General features: G+C 52.1%; 1 protein-coding gene across 14 annotated transcripts; it reads left to right on the forward strand.

Moving 5' to 3' along the window:
* Nucleotides 1–1,194: 1,194 nt before the first annotated feature.
* BEST1 (bestrophin 1) lies at nucleotides 1,195–19,985 on the forward strand. 14 transcript variants are annotated; one of them, XM_058438789.1, is made up of 12 exons: nucleotides 1,195–1,332; nucleotides 1,524–1,576; nucleotides 4,460–4,578; nucleotides 6,580–6,767; nucleotides 10,202–10,296; nucleotides 10,819–11,052; nucleotides 11,947–12,101; nucleotides 12,488–12,565; nucleotides 13,251–13,403; nucleotides 15,008–15,088; nucleotides 15,400–15,551; nucleotides 17,784–18,728. In XM_058438789.1, exons 3-12 carry the CDS (start codon nucleotides 4,543–4,545, stop codon nucleotides 18,673–18,675), a joined length of 2,064 nt encoding a protein of 687 aa, XP_058294772.1. In that variant the 5' UTR covers nucleotides 1,195–1,332; nucleotides 1,524–1,576; nucleotides 4,460–4,542; the 3' UTR covers nucleotides 18,676–18,728. The 14 variants fall into 14 exon arrangements, with proteins under 14 accessions (XP_058294772.1, XP_058294775.1, XP_058294769.1 ...); XM_058438792.1 differs by lacking the exon at nucleotides 4,460–4,578 and adding an exon at nucleotides 6,199–6,252 and having other exon boundaries at nucleotides 6,564–6,767; XM_058438786.1 differs by lacking the exon at nucleotides 4,460–4,578 and having other exon boundaries at nucleotides 6,564–6,767.
* The last annotated feature ends 100 nt before the right edge of the window (nucleotides 19,986–20,085 follow it).

The following is a 20,085-nucleotide window of genomic DNA, read 5'->3' on the forward strand; positions in this document are numbered from 1 at the left end:
TTGATGATTAGATGACATTTCTAAAGAGCACTTAGTGCACTGCCTGACACCTGGTAAGTGGTCAAGATGGGGAAAAATGATTGTTTCTACTATTCTTTCCCTCTCACAGTGGCCACTGCAACGCTAAGCACGGTCGGTCGGCATTCAGTGCTCGCCGTGGAAGCGAACCACAGGAGCATCCTGGAGCAGCGGGGAGATGCTGCACTCACCTAGACAGGCGGCCTACTGTGACTTTAGGCAAGTCATTTTCCTTCTGTATGCCTCAGTTTCTTTGTCTGTAAAATGAGCAGCTGGACAAGAAACTTACCATTCTTTCACAGCATGTCAAACTCAACATGCGCATTTGAGCTGAAGACACTGAGGCTACTCACTGGGTGTGAACCTTTGACAGCATCCAGGCCCTGCACAGTTGTCTAGGAGAAGCCTGACCCATGATGTCCTTTCCGCTACTCACCCTGCCATGAGCCCCAGTTCTGAGCTGGAGGGGTGGGGTGGGTGGAAGGTGGATAGTGGTCAGTGCCTCACCTGGCTGGCTGCAGCCTGGCAGAGTCCACGGGGGACCTCGCAGCACAGTGGATCCTCTTGCCTCGTGTCTCTAGTTGGTCCAGCTCTGGTCTATTCCATGCTGTTCTGTTGTCATGGGCAGGACTGGGTTTGATGAAGCTGGACCTAGGTGTATCCCAGCCTCTCCTGCCTTTCCTGGTTTCTGTCGTCTTTCTGTGGTGCCCAGGGCTTATGTTTCCATCTCTTTAAATGTTCAGTCTACTCCGCCCTTCAGGGATCAGGGCTGCCTGAGCTCAGGGTGGAGGTGCTGTTGTCTGTCTGGCTTCCGGGCCCTGGACTGGCAGTGTCCCGCAGCACCCCTGTCCAGCTATGCCAAGCCCCCTCCTTTTCTTTCTTGGCCTCTGCCCTATTTGTTCTGTGACTGGCCCAAGAGAGGGGTGTGGGCTGGCAGGTGTCCCACATAAAGCCTGGAGGCAGCATCCAGGCCTGGCTGACTTACCCCGGGGCCCCCTGCCCACTGCCCCCAGCCAAGCTGGGTCTCCTTCTTCCTGCCCAGCTGAGGCAGGGCCTAGAAGGGCACCGTGGCAGGCCCTCTGTGATGCTTCTGTTGCCATGGTAATCCTAGGTGAGAAGGCCGTAGCATTCTGTGTCTGGCACCCCCGCCCATCTCCCCAGCTCTGCTGTGCTGCCCCAAGAGATGGCTCTCTGCTGGGGAGCTCGAGAGCTTGGAATCTGCTGCAGTCAAAGTCTCTTCCATGCAGCCAGGCACAGTGGCTCATGCCTGCAATCCTAGCAGTTTGGGAGGCCAAGGCGGGTGGATCACTTGAGGTCAGGAGTTCAAGACCAACCTGGCCAACATGGTGAAACCCCGTCTCTATTAAAAATACAAAACTTAGCCGGAAATCACTTGAACCCAGGAGGCAGATGTTGCAGTGAGCCGAGATTGTGCCACTGCACTCCAGCCTGGGTAACGGAGTGAGACTCCGTCTCAAAAAAAAAAAAAATTCTCTTCCATGCAGGCCCCCTCCTTTGGACCTCCCTTCAACCCCAAGAGAGACCACTACCCTAGCAGGTAAGACTCTGCCTCTCAGAAACTGACCTTTACTGTAGAGCTGATAGTGGGAAAGGGCTCAGGATCCAAAATCAAAAGACCTAGATCCTAGTCTAAAGCCTATTGATGCTAAAGCCATCCTAGTAGGTATGCAGTAGTATCTCATTGTGGTTTTGATTCTCATTTATAGCTGTGTGACCTTGGACAAGGCAGGCCTTGAGCTTCAGTGTCCTCCTCTGTAAAATGTGGATAAACATGCCATATTGAAGTATCCTTCAGTAATACCTCTGTGACTTTCCGTAGGTTGTTCCCCTGATGTGTAATGCTCTTCCATTCTTCTCAGCTCCATGAACTCCTACTCATGCTTCAAGACCCAACCGAAATGCCCTATTGTCTGTAAAAATTTCCCTGACCTCTGTGCACTTGGCACAGATCTTAGGCCTTGCCATTCTGTGTTAGAGTTATTTAAGTGTTTCCATATTTTTTGACTATGAATACGTACAGGCAGGAATCAGATTGGGCTCAGTTCTGGAAAAAGAAATGGTTTGGCGAATATTTTCTTTGCGGAACGGAAAGCAGAAGAGGGCAACCTTGACTGGGTTGGGTGCCGTCTCTGCAGGGGTCAAACCTGGGACTCTTGTTCCAGGCACGGCTTGGGTCAATCAGCACTCATGACTTTGCTGTGTGCCTGAGCCGTGCCTGGCTAGCTGGGGACATTTTCAGAGCTGAGATCCAGTAGGAGAGACCATGACTTGTGCCAGGGTGTGCCTGTCTCAGCTCTGGGGCAGGGCCAGGAGCAGCTGCTCATGGGATGTCTCTGGGGACGTGCTGGGGCCTCTGGGAGGGGAAGGGAGACTGGGCATGCACTGTCGATGGTCCTGGTGGTACTCCTGGGATATTGCCAAGGAGTCTGCGATTCAGGGAACAGGGAGGAAGGACTCTAGTGTCTCCAACTCCCTCTCATGGCTCTATGGCTGCTGATCGGGGTCAGGGAGATGAAGGAGTGCCAGCTCCGTGGTCTACACTGATCCTGACCAGTGAACCAGGCTTCCCCAGCCAGAGCCACCTAGTCAAGCACGCTCTCTAGTGGCCACCACAGGGAAGGCAAGAACTTGTCTCCACAAAGGAGGAATTTCATTTATTCCTTCAGAGAGTACAGAATGAGCATCAAGGTTCCAGGCATGGTGCCAGGCATGTGTGTTAATTTTAGTTAAAACATACTTATTGGCCGAGTGTGGTGGCTCACTCCTGTACTCCCACCACTTTGGGAGGCCTAGGTGGGAGGACTGCTTGAACTTAGAGCTCGAGACCAGCCTGGGTAATGTAGTGAGACCCTATCTCTATTAAAAAAAAAATTAGCTGGGTGTGGTGGCGTGTGCCTGTAGTCTCAGCGACTTGGGAGGCTGAGATGGGAGGATTGCTTGAGCCTGGGGAGTGGAGGTTGCAATGAGCCAAAATCACACCCATTGCACTCCAGCCTGGGTGACCTTGTCTCAAAAATATACTTATATATTTACTTATATATTTATATGTACAAATAAATGTATACATATAAATAAATATATTTGTGATATTATAGACATATTAATACTTATTTACATATGTTAATATATAAATATATATAATATATATTTATCATCTTCTAAATGGAAAACTCTCTCTTGAGTTTCAGGATGTGTTGGTGGGGAAGGGAATACAGGATAGGGAAATAATCCCTTAAGCAGTGACTCAGCACAGGCCATAAAATCAGAATCACCTGGAGAACTTGAGCAATCCCAACACCTGGGGTCCATCCAGACCAATCAAATCAGAATTCGTAGGGGTCAGGCACAGGCATCAGTGGTTTGGAGAGTTGACGGACATATGTCCCATCCATCATTCTCATTTGGCTGCCAAGGTAGGCATCGTTGTCCCATTTTGCCTATAAGCAGACAGAGGCTGAAGTGAACCCGCTTCTTTCCCCATTTCAGTTGAGGACAGCGACGGGGCAGCGGGGCGGCAGTAAATACTCCTACAAGGCTGCCTCTAAAGACATTCTTATAATAACAACAGCTTTATTGTTTGCCACGATTAGAAAAGTATTCAAGGTCATTGTGAAATAGTGTTTTTTTTTCTAGGCAGATAATTATATAAAGGCAAAAATGGTGTGTGGGGGTGGGGGACAAGGGGAGGGAGAGCATTAGGACAAATACCTAATGCATGCAAGGCTTAAAACCTAGATGATGGGTTGACAAGTGCAGCAAACCACCATGGCACATGTATACCTATGTAACAAACCTGCACATCATGTATACCTATGTAACAAACTTGCACATTCTGCACATGTATCCCAGAACTCAAAGTGAAAAAAAAAGTGGTGTGTAGAAAAATCACCTGCAATCTCAGCATAGTTAACGCTTAGTACATTTCAGACAGGAAAGGGAGGATGTGAGTGGGTTTATTTTAAGGCACAAGGTCATATTATAAAATCAGGGCTTCTGGAAGTGTAGTCCCAAAACCACACACATCATAATCCCCTGCAGTGCTTGATTAAAATGCAACATCTCTAAGGCCACAGACTCAGACTCCGGAGAAAGATCCGGAAAACTGCACGTTTAATAAACATTTGGGCGATTCTTATGTCCTCTAAAGACCAAGAACCACTGCTGCCTAGAGCTCTGCTCTCTTCACTGAACAATACAAGAGGAGTGTGTAGGTAGACACCCATCACTTCCAACAGCTTAGGAGAGCCCTTGAGTATGGATTGATGTATTAAAATTTATTGAATCACATGCTGAGATTTTCCCCAGCTGCCCGTGGGGATCTGGGCACTTATTCCCATATTGCACTGGCTGGCTGGAAGCCAGCAGCATAAACTCCAGGGCTGTTCTGTCAACCCTCACCAGACTCACCCCCCTACACCAGCCCCGGCAGGCTTCTCCTTCCATCTCTCTGAAGCAACCAACCCACTGATGGGCCCTGCCAGCCAATCACAGCCAGAGTAACATATGATGTCACCAGCAGCCAATCAGAGCTCCTCATCAGTATGCAGAATTCTGTCATTTTACTAGGGTGATGAAATTCCCAAGCAACACCATCCTTTTCAGATAAGGGCACTGAGGCTGAGAGAGGAGCTGAAACCCACCCGGGGTCACCACACGCAGGTGGCAAAGCTGGGACCAGAAACCAGGACTGGTGACTGCAGCCCGGTATTCATTCTTTCCACAGCCCACAGGGCTGTCAAAGACCCCAGGGCCTGGACAGAGGCTTCTCCTTCCTGGAGAGTTCCTGGCACAGGAGTTGAGGCTCAGCATAGCCCCCTAACCCCTAACTCTCTCTGCAAGGCCTCAGGGGTCAGAACACTGGTGGAGCAGATCCTTCAGCCTCTGGATTTTAGGGCCATGGTAGAGGGGGTGTTGCCCTAAATTCCAGCCCTGGTCTCAGCCCAACGCCCTCCGAGAAGAAATTAGAGGGGCCGTGGCCAGGCTGTGCTGGCCGTTGCTTCTGAGCAGATTACAAGGAGGGACCAAGACAAGGACTCCTTTGTGGAGATCCTGGCTTAGGGAATCAAGTGATGGCTCAGCACTCACGTGGGCAGTGCCAGCCTCTGAGAGTGGGCAGGGGCACTGGCCACAGAGTCCCAGGGAGTCCCACCAGCCTAGTGGCCAGACCTTCTGTGGGATCACCGGACCCGCCTGGAACCCCACCTGTGAGTACAAGGTGCCCCAGGTGGACCGGGCTGGGGCTTTGAGGCCTTCAGGGTTGGATGGCTGTTCTGCGTATGTGTGTGGGATGTGCACACACAGGCAGCACATGCGCAGGTGTGTGGGCACCTGTGTGTCTGTGCAAAGGCCCTGAGGTGGGAATGAGCCTGGTGTGCATCAGGCACAGCCAGCCAGTGTGGCTGCAGCAAAACACACAGGGAAAGAATGGAGGGGGCATCAATCACTGCTTCAGTAAATTTTTATTGAGCGCCTTCTATGAGAACACAAGAGGAGCTTCCATTCTGAAGAGGAAACAGGCAGATATCCTGTATAATTTCAAGTAGTGATAAGTGCTCTCTAGAAATATCAAGCAAGGTGAGGAGACAGAGAGCACCGGTGGCAGTGGGGCTCTATTTCCATGTAGGATGGTTGGGAACATCCTTTCTAAGGGGAACCTGGAGTGGGAAGGAGCCATGCAGGTATCTCCGGAAGAGCTTCCTCCAGGCAGGAAGATCAGCAGGTGGAAAGGCCCTGGAGCCACCGTTCAGTAAACATCGTTTGAGCATCTCTACCAGCTAGGTTCCGTTATGGGAATGGGAATATGGTGGTGGACAGGGCTGCCTGGTCCCTTCCATACTTCTCACACTAGGGTGGTTGAGAGAGCTTGGGAGCTAACGAAAAGATGGGCTGAGAACACTGCCTAGCCCAGAGGACCTGAGCTTAGTGTGTAGACATTGCTGCTGTTACTGCCTTTGTCATTGTACAAATTATTTATTTATCTATTTATTTATTTATAGACAGAGTTTTGCTCTTGTTGCCCAGGCTGGAGTGCAATGGCGTGATCTCAGCTCACTGCAACCTCCACCTCCCGGGTTCAAGCGATTCTCCTGCCTTAGCCTCCTGAGTAGCTGGGATTACAGGCACCCGCACCACACCTGGATAATTTTTTTGTATTTTTAGAAGAGACAGGGTTTCATCATGTTGGCCAGGCTGATCTCGAACTCCTGACATCAGGTGATCCACCTGCCTCAGCTTCCCAAAGTGCTAGGATTATAGGCATGAGCCACCGCGCCCAGTGATTGTAGAAAGTTAAAGGCACGTGGCAATGCAGACGCCTATCTGCGTCTTCCCCTGCCAAAGCAGTGGGCAGCCTCTGGGCTCACTTTCTTGGGTTTCCAACTCCAACAGGCAGTCAGAGCTGGCAGGGCCTTAGAGACCACTTCAACCACCTCCCAGGGTCCCTATGGGAGAGTTGAGGCCCAGAGCAGGGAAGGGTCCTGACAGGCTGTGACCAGGGCCTCTGATCCCTACCAACCCCCCATCAGTGTCCCTCTCTACCAGGACCCAAGCCCACCTGCTGCAGCCCACTGCCTGGCCATGACCATCACCTACACAAGCCAAGTGGCTAATGCCCGCTTAGGCTCCTTCTCCCGCCTGCTGCTGTGCTGGCGAGGCAGCATCTACAAGCTGCTATATGGCGAGTTCTTCATCTTCCTGCTCTGCTACTACATCATCCGCTTTATTTACAGGTAAAGCTGGCAGGGCTGGGGTGGGGGGCCTGGGAGGGATGTGGCTGGGGCTGGCAGCTCCTGGGGGCCTCCCAGCCAGCTCAGGGGCCAATGCACCAGTTCACTACAAGACTAAGCTGAGCTCCTGACCAGGTCCTGGGCACTGGAGCTGAGGCTGGGGCTGGGGGCTGGGGCGAGAAAAGAAGTCAGACTGAGAGGCTGCTCAATCCAGACCAGCAGGGTTTTAGCCACCCTTCCTCCAACCCCAGGAGGACCCCTGGAGCCCAGGCTTTCTCTGGCCCCACTCAACTGGCCTGTTTTACTGAATCCCACACAGACTCATAGGCCCACATGGTACATTAAAAAAGAGAGGGCCGGGCGCGGTGGCTCACGCTTGTAATCCCAGCACTTTGGGAGGCCGAGGCGGGCGGATCACGAGGTCAGGAGATCGAGACCACGGTGAAACCCCGTCTCTACTAAAAAATACAAAAAATTAGCCGGGCGCGGTGGCGGGCGCCTGTAGTCCCAGCTACTCGGAGGCTGAGGCAGGAGAATGGCGTGAACCCGGGAGGCGGAGCTTGCAGTGAGCCGAGATTGCGCCACTGCACTCCAGCCTGGGCGACAGAGCGAGACTCTGTCTCAAAAAAAAAAAAAAAAAAAGAGAGAGACAGAGAGAGAGAGATGGAGTCTCACTGTGTTATCCAGGCTGGTCTCGAACTCCTAGGCTCAAGCAATCCCCCTGCCTTAGCCTCCCAAGGTGCTGGGATTACAGGTGTGAGCTACTGCGCTTGGCCAACCACATGGTACATTTTTTTTTTTTTTTTTTGAGACAGGGTTTCACTCCATCACCCAGGCTGGAGTGCAGTGGGGGCAATCTTGGCTCACTGTAACCTCTGCCTCCCAGGTGCAAGCGATTCTCCTGCCTTAGCCTCCTGAGTAGCTGGAATTATAGGCACACACCACCACGCCTGGATAATTTTGTTTTTTTTTCTGTATTTTTAGTAGAGACAGGGTTTTGTCATGTTGGCCAGGCTGGTCTTGAACCCCTGACCTCAAGTGATCCACCCACCCTGGCCTCCCAAAGTGCTGGGATTACAGGTGTCAGCCACCATGCCTGGCCCACATGGTACATTTTTAAAAATTATTTTTTAATTAAAATGTTTATCTAAGGCCAGTAGCAGTGACTTACGTCTGTAATCCCAGCACTTTGAGAGACCAAGGTACGGGGATCACTTGAGCCTGGGAGTTCAGCGTGGGCAACATAGTGAGATGCCGTCTCTATCAAAAATTTAAAAAATTAGCTGGGAGTGGTGGCATTTGCCTGTGGTCCCAGCTACTTGGGAGGCTGAGGTGTGGGGATGGCTGAAGCCTGTGAGGTCGAGGCTGCAGTGAGCTATGATCGCACCACTGCACTTCAGCCTGAGTGAGTGACAGGCTGTCTCGAAAGCAAACAAAATAATGTTTATCTAAACAATAAAATATAATCACAGAATATATGATAGCATTTTAAATGGAAAAAGCATTAATGATTACCTAGATTGTAAAATATGAAACACATGAAATTCTTGTATTCCTAATAATGCTAGCAAAAAAGCACATTTGGTTTTTACTAGGGCACCAAGGTACTTTAAAAAAAAGGGCCAGCCACAGTGGCTCACACCTGTAATCCCAGCACTTTGGGAGGTCAAGGCAGGAAGATCACTTGAGCCCAGGAGTTTAGGACCTGAGCAACATAGGGAGATCCTGTCTCTATAAAAAAATTTAAAAATTGGCTGGGCCCTTTGGCTCACGCCTGTAATCCCAGCACTTTGGGAGGCCGAGGCGGGTGGATCATGAGGTCAGGAGTTCAAGACCAGCCTGGACAACACAGTGAACCCCATCTCTACTAAAAATACAAAAATTAGCCGAGTGTGGTGGCGGGCACCTGTAGTCCCAGCTACTCGGGAGGATGAGGCAGGAGAATTGCTTGAATCCAGGAGGCAGAGGTTGCAGTGAGCCGAGAGCATACCATTGCACTCCAGCCTAGGTGACAGACTGAGCCTCCGTCTAAAAAAAAAAAAAAAAAAAAAAAATCAAAAAATGATCTGGGCATGGTGGCTTATGCCTGTAGTCCCACCCAGCTCCTCAGGAGGCTGAAGCGGGAGGATTGCTTGAGCCCAGGAGGTTGAGGCTGCAGTGAGTCATGACTGTGCCACTGCACTCAAGCCTGGGTAACAGAGCAAGATCCTATCTCAAAACAAACAAACAAACAAAAACCAATAAACCAAAAACATTTATCTAAACAATAAAATAAAGGACAGATATAATCACCGAATATATGATAGCATTTTAAATTGAAAAGCACTAATGACTACAATGGATTATAAAACATCAAATACATAAAATCCTTGAGTTCCTCCTAATACCAAAAACAAAGCACATTGGTCTTTGGTTTTTACTTGGGCACCAATGTATGCTGAAAAAAAGTCAGACTTCATTTTTTAGAGCAGTTTTACGTTCACAGCAAAATTGAGCAGAAGGTAGAGTTCTCATGTGTCTCTTTGCTCCTTCCCCTGCCCCCAGCCTCCCCACTATCAACACCCCCACACTACAGTGGTAGATTTATTACAATCCCTGAACCCACAGTGACACATCACTATCACCCAAAGTTCATAGCGTACAGCAGGGTTCACTCTTGGGCTGTACATTCCATGGGTTTGGGTAAATGTGTAATGATGCCTCCACCATCGCAGCATCAGGCAGAGTAGTTTCACTGCTCTAACAAAATCCTCTGTCTGCCTATTCACCCTTCTCGTTAAAGCCAAACATTCTGTTTCTTTTTTCTTTTTAGAGACAGGGTCTCACTCTATCACCCAGGCTGAAGTGCAGTGGCAATCACAGCCCATTGCAGCCTCCAACTCCTGGGCTGAAGTGATCCTCCTACCTCAGCCTCCAGTGGCTAGAACTGCAGGCATACGGCCACCACACCCAGCTAATTTTTTTGTAGAGATGGGGTCTTGCTATGTTGCCCAGGCTGGTCTTGAACTCCTGGTCCTGCCTTAGCCTCCCAGAGCTCTGGGATTACAGGCGTGAACCACCGTGCCCGGCCCAAACACTCTGTTCTGACCTGCTTTTAAACAACTGACCCTTGGCTGCTTTCAAAGGATCAGGGTGTCTGAAACTGGCCTCTGCAGCAGGACCTTCCTTCCTACACATCTCCCAGTGGCCAGTGTGAGGATTCTTCCCACAAGAAACCACTGGAGGGGGCCTCCTCCTGTCCGGGTTTGGGGCTGCACAAGGAGCATCATGGACCTGGCTCAGGCCTCAGGAGGGGCCCTGGGCTGGGGAAAATGTGGGACAGCATTGAGGCAGTCCCACTCCTACCCAGGGCCAGGCTAGACCGGGCTAGACCTGGGGACAGTCTCAGCCATCTCCTCGCTGCGTCCACACATGTCCACCCCCACCCTCACCCCCAGGCTGGCCCTCACGGAAGAGCAACAGCTGATGTTTGAGAAACTGACTCTCTATTGCGACAGCTACATCCAGCTCATCCCCATTTCCTTCGTGCTGGGTGAGTTCCCCCTTCTGACTGTTCCGGGTCCCTGTGGCCGCCCAGGCTCCAAACAGGCCAGGGGAGGATCACGAGGAGCTGTGGCAAGCGGCTGGGGTGGGGGACGGGGGAACGCCAGCGGCAGGTCGGCGCCTCTCTGTAGTTCAGGGAAAGGTGCGGACTGCAGCCAGAGAAACTGAAGTTAGACGTTAAGTAAGACGTCCTGCTGTTAGCAATGAAAACCCCATTTTCTGAGGGAAGCGCTGACATCATGGGCCCTGGAGCCCCCGCGCGGGAGGGGAGGGGGTCTAGCGGATTTCTGGGACCAGCAGGGGGACCCCCGGGTGACAGAACCCTTGGGGCTCTCGCGCCTCCATGCGAGGCTCTGCCTGCCTCCCGCTCCCGAGCGCCTTCCAGGAGGGCTGGGGGCTAGGCCTGCTCGCAGCAGAAAGCTGGAGGAGCCGAGGCATCGCCGGGCCCTGGGCCCTGGGCTCTGGCCGCAGCCTGGGCCCTCGCCCCTCGCCCCCCGCCCCTCCTGCCCAGGCTTCTACGTGACGCTGGTCGTGACCCGCTGGTGGAACCAGTACGAGAACCTGCCGTGGCCCGACCGCCTCATGAGTCTGGTGTCGGGCTTCGTCGAAGGCAAGGACGAGCAAGGCCGGCTGCTGCGGCGCACACTCATCCGTTACGCCAACCTGGGCAACGTGCTCATCCTGCGCAGCGTCAGCACCGCCGTCTACAAGCGCTTCCCCAGCGCCCAGCACCTGGTGCAAGCAGGTGGGCAGACCGGGAGCAACGGGGAGGCACCGGGCAGAGCCAGGAGCCCGAGATGGGCGCGGCAGGAATGGAAGATGGGTGGAGCCAAAGTCCCCCGGACTCGGGGGATTGGGTGGAGCCAGGAGTGGGGTGTGGTCAAGATTTGGGGGTCCAATTGGGCGGGACTGAGTCGGGTGTCTGAAGGTGGGGCGAGGCCAGGAGCCCACCCTCCGAGAGTAGGAGTCTGAGGCAGGGCTAAGGATCCTTGAGGGATAATGGAAAGAAGGGTGACGGCTTGGGACCTGGTGAGGTACTAGGGTCTACTTCCCTCTGCCCTTGCCCCTCTTGATCTCTGGTTTCCACTCTGGAGGTATGGGACATTGATCTCTGACACCCCGTCAGCCTGGCCTGACCTGGTCCTGGTTAATAAGACAGACCCAGGCTAGGCTTGTTGGCTCTCGCCTGTAATCCCAGCGCTTTAGGAGGCAAAGGTGGGAAGATCGCTTGAGCCCAGCTGTTTGAGACGCCCCTGAGCAACATAGCGAGACCCCCATCTCTACAAAAACATTAAAAATTAGCAGGGCATGGTGGCGTGTGCCTGTAGTCTGAGGCTGAGTATCGGGAGGCTGAGGCAGGAGGATCACTTGAGCCCAGCAGTTCCAGGCTGCAGTGCACTAGGATCGCACCACTGCACTCCAACCTCGGTGACAGAGCCAGACCCTGTCTCTGGAAATAAATAAATACCCTGCCCACATGCTCAGCCCAGAATAGCACACAGTAGGTGCTCAGAAATTTTTTTGTTGTTGAAAGAAAGAGGATGGCAAAGGAGTGCTGAGGTTCCTATAGGTCAGCAGGTGCCGGCCATCTCTTCTGCACCCTTCTCCCATCCACCGCTTTCTTCACTTCACTCTGCAGGCTTTATGACTCCGGCAGAACACAAGCAGTTGGAGAAACTGAGCTTACCACACAACATGTTCTGGGTGCCCTGGGTGTGGTTTGCCAACCTGTCAATGAAGGCGTGGCTTGGAGGTCGGATCCGGGACCCTATCCTGCTCCAGAGCCTGCTGAACGTGAGCCCCCTGTGCACAGGGCTGCCGCAGAGTGGGAAGGGTTGTGGTCCACAGGAAACAAGGTTTCCTACAAAGAGAAGCCTCGAGCCCCTGAGGGTCTTCCGAGAGCCTGAGGTGGGGTTGCAGAATCTTTTCCAATAGCAATCCACAGCCCAAGGTGGTCCCTCCTCAGATGCCCCTCTCTCCTCTCCGAGTCTGTGAGGTCCTGGTTCCTTTTTGATAGATGAGGAAGCTGAGACACAAAGAGGTTTAGTGAGCTGCCCACGACCACACAGCCAGGAATGGACCATGGGTACCAGGCCCTGGTACCTGGAGAAGAGGTGGGGGCGAGCCCAGGGTGGGGGCAGGTGGTGTTCAGAATCCCATCCCTCTCTGCTGCCCCCCAGGAGATGAACACCTTGCGTACTCAGTGTGGACACCTGTATGCCTACGACTGGATTAGTATCCCACTGGTGTATACACAGGTGAGGACTAGGCTGGTGAGGCTGCCCTTTTGGGAAACTGAGGAAAGAAGGACCAAGGAAGCAGCTGGGGTGGGAAGGGCTCACCTAGAGGCTGAGTAAGTGGCTCCCCCGGGAGTTGGGTCCATGCTTTGAAGTTGGGTCTGGACTTTGAAGTGCCAAATTTTAAGAGTCCAGGTTCCTGCCTGGCCCAGTCCAGTAGAGGCGATGTGATTATCCCCATTTTAAAGAGAGGTTGGCCGGGCATAGTGGCTCACGCCTGTAATCCCAGCACTTTGGGAAGCTGAGGCAGGTGGATCACCTGAGGTCAGGAGTTCGAGACCAACCTGGCCAACATGGTGAAACGCTATCTCTACTGAATATATAATATTAGCTGGGCATGGTGGCGCATGCCTGTAATCCCAGCTACTTGGGAGGCTGAGGCAGGAGAATCGCTTGAACCCAGGAGGTGGAGGTTGCAGTGAGCTGAGATCGCGCCACTGCACTTCATCCTGGGCGACAGAGCAAGACTCTGTCTCAAACAAACAAACAAACAAAAAAGGGGTTAACAGAGACCCTATGTCACATAAGTGTGCAAGTCAGAACAAGGCCTTGGTCTCCTGTCTCGGACTCCCAGCCCCAGGAGCATCCTGACTGCAGGGTTCCCACCTAGCCCTTTGCTACCACACCCTCCTCCTCCTTCTCCCAGGTGGTGACTGTGGCGGTGTACAGCTTCTTCCTGACTTGTCTAGTTGGGCGGCAGTTTCTGAACCCGACCAAGGCCTACCCTGGCCATGAGCTGGACCTCGTTGTGCCCGTCTTCACGTTCCTGCAGTTCTTCTTCTACGTTGGCTGGCTGAAGGTGAGCCTCTCAAGGGCCCCACTGGGCGGGAGGCATGGCCAGAGGGGTCACGGCCAGCAGCTGCCTGAGACGAGGACGCAGTGTCAGGAAAGGAAGGTTTCACGGGTAGAAAGCAGCGAGCAGGGCCACGACCACAGCCCTGTCTGGTCTGCACATTCCCATGTTGTTACATATGAGGAAACTGAGACTCCAGCGGGGCCTTCTTGAGGCCTGGGTCTGCTTCCAAGGCTGCACCCAAGGCCCAGACTTAGCAGCCTGTGGGACAGGGAGAGCTCAGTCAGTCTAACCATTTGCTGCCCCCTCAAGAGACTATTCTTCAAACGTTTGTCTGGAGAATAGGGGAATTCATGAAATAAGAGTGGCAGTGGCAGGTCCTGCTGGTGAGGCCACGTCTCATCTCTGCTTAAAACAAAGCCCTGAGGCTGGGTGCAGTGGTTCACGCCTGTAATTCCAACACTTTGGGAGGCCGAGGCGGGTGGATCACCTGAGGTCAGGAGTTCGAGACCAGCCTGACCAACATGGTGAAACTCCATCTCTACTAAAAATACAAAAATTAGCCAGGCATGGTGGCGCACGCCTGTAATCCCAGCTACTCGGGAGGCTGAGGCAGGAGAATTGCTTGAACCTGGGAGGCGGAGGTTGTGGTGAGTTGAGATCGTGCCACTGCACTCCAGCCTGGGCAAAAGAATGAAACTCTGTCTCAAAAACAACAACAAAACAAAGCCCTAAGGTTCACTAGCCCCCACCCTTTAGAAGGCAGATTGGCACCACCTCTCCTTATTCAAGATGCCTGTTGGGCTGTCTTGTTCCTCACCTCAAGTGGCTTGTCCAGGTATTCCCTCCCACCATAGCCAGTACTCCGAACAGGTGTTCTGAATCACACAGTTTTCTTTCCACCTCTTTATCTTTCCTTCCTTCTGTTGCCCACCCACTCTCTCTCCCTTCCTACCTTCCTTTATTTTTTGGTAGTGGGGGTGTAAGTCTCTGTCTCTGCCCTTCCTGTCACTGTGACACACACACACACACACACACACACACATTCTTATTCCTCTAAATTCCCCCTGCCCCCCAGTTATCTTTGGTTTCTACAGATCAAATCACACTTTTATGCTTGAAATTCTCCAGGGTGCCCCAGTGGCCTGCAAGATGTCCCCTGGACCCCTAAGGGAGAGGCGTGTCACCTCTTCGGGGCTTTGTTAGGGCATTTTAGAGATTGCTATCCAGGAATCTGCCCACCTAGGCCGCCCTTTAGTTCCGCCCAGCTTCAGTGTATATCTCTGTTGCATGAATGAATAAAATTATGCAACTCCAGGTAAGATACATGAGGTGAGATAAAGGCGGTGACTCAGCCGAGTGATACACTCAGGGACAGCTGTGGGTGTTCAGGGAAGGACTGGCTCAGAAGAGTTAGAGGGGCTGTGTCCAGAAGTGTGTGGGCGCCCACACGTGTTGGGGGCTGGAGCCCTAAACTCTGCCTTTGAAGACAGTGGTCAGGCAGGAAGGGCGTCATGGGGTGTGGAAATGGCAGCAGCTGAGGTTTAAAGGGGGAAGCTGGCTTTGAGGAGTTCTGCCTGAGGGTTTACAGAGCCTCACCTGTCCCCGAGGTGGCAGAGCAGCTCATCAACCCCTTTGGAGAGGATGATGATGATTTTGAGACCAACTGGATTGTCGACAGGAATTTGCAGGTATGGGGAGAGGGAGAGAGACCATACCATGGACCTTCCCCAAAGTGGACCCAAAGAGAGGACTCCACTGTTCTGTAGGGAGGCCTCACAATGAATGATCACCCCTCCCCCTCCTCCCTCCTGCAGCCAGTCATTCACTCACAGGATTCTCACCTCAATCTTTGAGGCTGCAGGCAGGCACCCATTTCCCCATTTCACAGGCAGGGAAACAGGTCCAGAGAGAGGGAGAGATTCCTCCAAGTCATCAGACACGTACAAGGTCCTGCCTGGGATGATCTTTCTGTGGGACTTCTTCTGTCCCTGGTGACCAGGTGTCCCTGTTGGCTGTGGATGAGATGCACCAGGACCTGCCTCGGATGGAGCCGGACATGTACTGGAATGAGCCCGAGCCACAGCCCCCCTACACAGCTGCTTCCGCCCAGTTCCGTCGAGCCTCCTTTATGGGCTCCACCTTCAACATCAGGTGTGGCCAGTGCCAGGGGGCTGGGTGGGAAGCCCCTCCTAGTGCAGGGGTCTGCCTAGGAACTTAGAATAGCACTAGTTAATACATACTGGGTGCCTCAGTAAGTGTCAGGCACTGTACTATGCTCTTTATAAACATTAACTATTTTTTTCCTCCCAATAATTCTGGTTTGTTATCCCAGGTTTTCAGATAATTAAAGTACAGGTTCAGAGAGAGTATGTTGTCCAAGGCCACACAGCTACCAATTGGTGCATTTGCTACTCGAAGGACAGCCTGTGATCAGTGATGCAGTGGAACGTTAGGACCTGGCTCTTGTCATCCAGAACTATGTTTTCTTTTCTTTTTGAGACAGAGTCTCACTCTGTCACCCAGGTTGGAGCGCAGTGGCATGATCTTGGCTTACTGCAACCTCCGCCTCCTGGGTTCAAGTGATTCTCCTGCTTCAGCCTCCCCAGTAGCTGGGATTACAGGTGCCCACAACCACAACTGGCTAATTTTTTTACTTTTAGTAGAGACGAGGTTTCACCATGTTGGCCAGGCTGGTCTCGAACTCCTGACCAGTAATCTGCCCGCTTTGGCCTCCCAAAGTGCTGGAATTATAGGTGTCAAAACTGTGTTTTCTGATAAGCTACGGTGCTTGGATGGGAAGTGGAAGTGGGGTTCCCTGGGATGGGGGAGAGGCAGCAAATGTCCCAGCAGGCAGCCAGGCCATCACAGGTACCTCCTGAATTGACTTTGTCCTACCGAGTAAAGGGCTCAGGCCACCCACAGCAGCCAGACTTATCCCCACATAGTCCCACTTCCCTGATTCCATCTGAATCCCTCTTGAGCTGCAGTGGGCTGAAGGGCTATCCCAGCTGGTCCTTTCTCCCCAGGACAACAGAGTTGAAAGGGCCTTGGAGAGTGTTGGGCACATGTCAGGGTTCATACTCAAGGGTTTCTTCCACGGTATCTAGTGCTGTTCTCGCTTGTTCTTTTCTCTCTTTTTTTTTTTAAACGGAGTTTCGCTCTTGTTGCCCAGGCTGGAATGCAGTGGCACAATCTCGGCTCACTGCAACCTCCGCCTCCCAGATTCAAGCAATTCTCCTGCCTCAGCCTCCTGAGTAGCTGGGATTATAGGTGCCAGCCACCAAGCCTGGCTAATTTTTGTATTTTTACTAGAGACAGTTTCACCATGTTGGCCAGGCTGGTCTCGAACTCCTGACCTCAGGTGATCCACCCTCAGCCTCCCAAAGTGCTGGGATTACAGGTGTGAGCCACTGTGCCTGGCTGCTTGTTCTTTTAAGAACCAAATATCCTACTGGACTGCAATCGAGTTTAACTAGAGTCTATAGATAGTGTGAAGAAGGGTTGGGAAGGTGATCAAATGAAGGCTGGAGGCTTGCTTAGGTCAGAAACATTTCTGGAGGATGTCTTTGAGCCCTGCATGGTCTGTACCCCAGCAGCCGAAGGTTGTTGTGGGCGGGTGGAGGGGGGAAGGCTGAAAACAGAACAATAAAGCATAGACCTTGTCTCCAAGGAATGCGCAATTTACGGAGGGAGCTCAAACCCAAGCCTCAAACTCTGGATACAAGGTACAAAGTACTGGATGTCCAGGAAAGGGACAGAACATGGAACACAGTCATCTTTGTCTGCCTGGGAGGCGGCTTCCAGCTGGGTCTGGAGCTGGGCCATGGAACATGGGAAGAATCTGAACTTGGGCAAGGGCAGGCCATACTCTGTGGTAGATAAGCTTTCCCTTGCAGGGTAAAGGTCTTGGGATCCCGGGATGCCTATTGCTAGGAAGCCAAATTTCTCTTGGTGGATTTCACTTGCAGTTGGAACCACAAATCCCTGGCATTGCCCAGAGTCACTCATGGGCCTCATCTGAACCACTCATGCCACGGCACCAGTGTTTCTGACTGCCTGGAGTGAGGGGTTTTACAGGGGAAGTGAATGATGAGGAGGCCTTCACACGCCAGGCGGGGTGGTTGGCGGGGGGCGGCGGTGGGGGTGGGATGTTAACTCAGGTCAAGAGGCAATCAACAAACAGTGAGGTGAGCTGGGCCTGGGGGGATCACCGGGAGGTACAGGATGGATCAGGAGAGAGGTGAGAGCTGGGGCATGGTGAGGAAGACGGTGTGGCCTTGGCTTGGGCCAACCAAGAGAGAGGAGCGGGTGTGAGGGAGAAGTAAGGCCAGGTGTTGGTCCTTTGTCCACTGGCTCAGCCCTGCATCTCCTGCTTCTTTCCAGCCTGAACAAAGAGGAGATGGAGTTCCAGCCCAATCAAGAGGACGAGGAGGACGCTCACGCTGGCATCATTGGCCGCTTCCTAGGGCTGCAGTCCCATGATCACCATCCTCCTAGGACAAACTCAAGGACGAAACTACTGTGGCCCAAGAGGGAATCCCTTCTTCACGAGAGTCTGCCCAAAAACCACAAGGCAGCCAAACAGAATGTTAGGGCCCAGGAAGACAACAAGGCCTGGAAGCTTAAGGCTGTGGACGCCTTCAAGTCTGCCCCACTGTATCAGAGGCCAGGCTACTACAGTGCCCCACAGACGCCCCTCAGCCCCACTCCCATGTTCTTCCCCCTAGAACCATCAGCGCCGTCAAAGCTTCACAGTGTCACAGGCATAGACAAAGACAAAAGCTTAAAGACTGTGAGTTCTGGGGCCAAGAAAAGTTTTGAATTGCTCTCAGAGAGCGATGGGGCCTTGATGGAGCACCCAGAAGTATCTCACGTGAGGAGGAAAACCGTGGAGTTTAACCTGACGGATATGCCAGAGAGCCCCGAAAATCATCTCAAAGAACCTTTGGAACAATCACCAACCAACATACACACTACACTCAAAGATCACGTGGATCCTTATTGGGCCTTGGAAAACAGGTCTGTCCTCCATCTGAACCAGGGGCACTGCATTGCCCTGTGCCCCACTCCAGCTTCCCTTGCTCTGAGCCTACCCTTCCTCCACAATTTCCTAGGGTTCCATCACTGCCAGAGCATGCTGGACCTACGCCCAGCACTGGCTTGGGGTATATACTTGGCCACCTTCACAGGGATCCTAGGGAAGTGTTCGGGACCTTTTCTCACTTCACCCTGGTATCACCAGGAAGACTTCTTGGGACCAGGTGAAGGAAGATGAGATTGTGCTGACCAGAATGCTGCTGGAGAACTGTCCCAGGGCTGACAGGCCAGGCTTAGCTGAGCAGATGTTATCACTGGCCCCAACTTACTTTGAGCAAGGGTGGCTGACCCAAAACCATGGGGTGGCAGTCAACCGGATGACAGATGAACACTTCCTCCATAACTATTTAGGGTAGTACCCAAGCACTACAGGAAAAGGTGACAGGAACTGCCTCACTCCTAGGAACTAGTAGACAGTGAGGTTGAGGGTGTCCAGGGCCCTTAGGTAATTTTCTCACTGCCTGGGGACCTCACCAAAATACTTCATGCTTCCTTGGGGTCAGCCCAAAGCTGTCACAAAATCAGATGTTTCCCTTCATTCCAGATTTCCTGGGCACTTTCACCCAATTAGAAACACCCCACTTCAACCCCAATCATGTGGGAGGAAGGGTAACTTCCCTTTTCTGGATTCTCAAGCAGTTACTTTCACGCTCACAACACCCAGCTATTATGATTGAAAACTTAAAAGGGCAACAATTTCAGTCTTGCTTCTAGGGCTAGACAGGAACCTGGCAAACATCTGTGGCTTCTTTAGCAAAGGATGTTAATATTTAAGAATCTTGTCTTGGGCTGGGTGTGGAGGCAAGTGGATCACGGGAGGTCAGGAGTTTGAGACCAACCTGGCCAACATGATGAAACCCCATCTCTACCAAAAAAATACAAAAATCAGCTGGGCGTTGTGGTGTGTGCCTGTAGTCCCAACGCAGGTTGAGGGGAGAATTGCTTGAACCCAGGAGGTGGAGGCTGCAGTGAGATTGAGCCACTGCACTCCAGCCTGGGCAACGGAATGAGACCCTGCCTCAAAAAAAAAAAAAAAAAAAAAAGGATCATCTCAACCTTTGCCCTCCTATTGCAACATTTTACTATTTGAAATGAAGGTACCTTCTACACTTACGCTGTTAATTCTCTCACATTCTCACTAGGGATGAAGCACATTCCTAACCTGCTTCCCAACGGGGATGCTTCGCCAGCCAGGTCCTCGCCTGTGTACACCAGCAGGACACTGATCCAGTCACAGCCATACAGCTGTCCACACTGAAGAACATGTCTGAATCAAATGGTTAGCTTAATAGATAAAAATCAGTAGCCCAGGACTACTTCAGCCTTTAATGCCTTTTATTTATAAAAACTGTGAAAGCTAGACTAAACCATCGGAAACATTTAACTCAGACACTGGATTCAGAGTCAGGAACCCTTAGTCCTGTCTGAATCCAAGAGAGCCACACCTTAGTATACTGCCCAAACTGAGTTTAATACAAATACTCGTTTCTTTTTGATTAGTGTGATTAGAACTGAACAACAGCACTTAAGGAAACTGGAAGATAGCCTGGATAGATTTCTGATTCATCCCAAGACCTCAAAGACAACA

The sequence above is a fragment of the Hylobates moloch genome, unplaced genomic scaffold (assembly GCF_009828535.3).
Source record: "Hylobates moloch isolate HMO894 unplaced genomic scaffold, HMol_V3 SCAFFOLD_5, whole genome shotgun sequence".
Lineage (NCBI taxonomy): Eukaryota > Metazoa > Chordata > Mammalia > Primates > Hylobatidae > Hylobates > Hylobates moloch.

Excerpts from the sequence above, each read along its gene's own strand:
- BEST1 (XM_032153065.2), top strand. The coding sequence starts at position 5,109 with ATGGCTCAGCACTCACGTGGGCAGTGCCAGCCTCTGAGAGTGGGCAGG. Across the intron at positions 12,566-13,250 it reads TCCCACTGGTGTATACACAG|GTGGTGACTGTGGCGGTGTA; the intron begins GTGAGGACTAGG and ends TCCTTCTCCCAG. Across the intron at positions 15,089-15,399 it reads TTGTCGACAGGAATTTGCAG|GTGTCCCTGTTGGCTGTGGA; the intron begins GTATGGGGAGAG and ends CCTGGTGACCAG.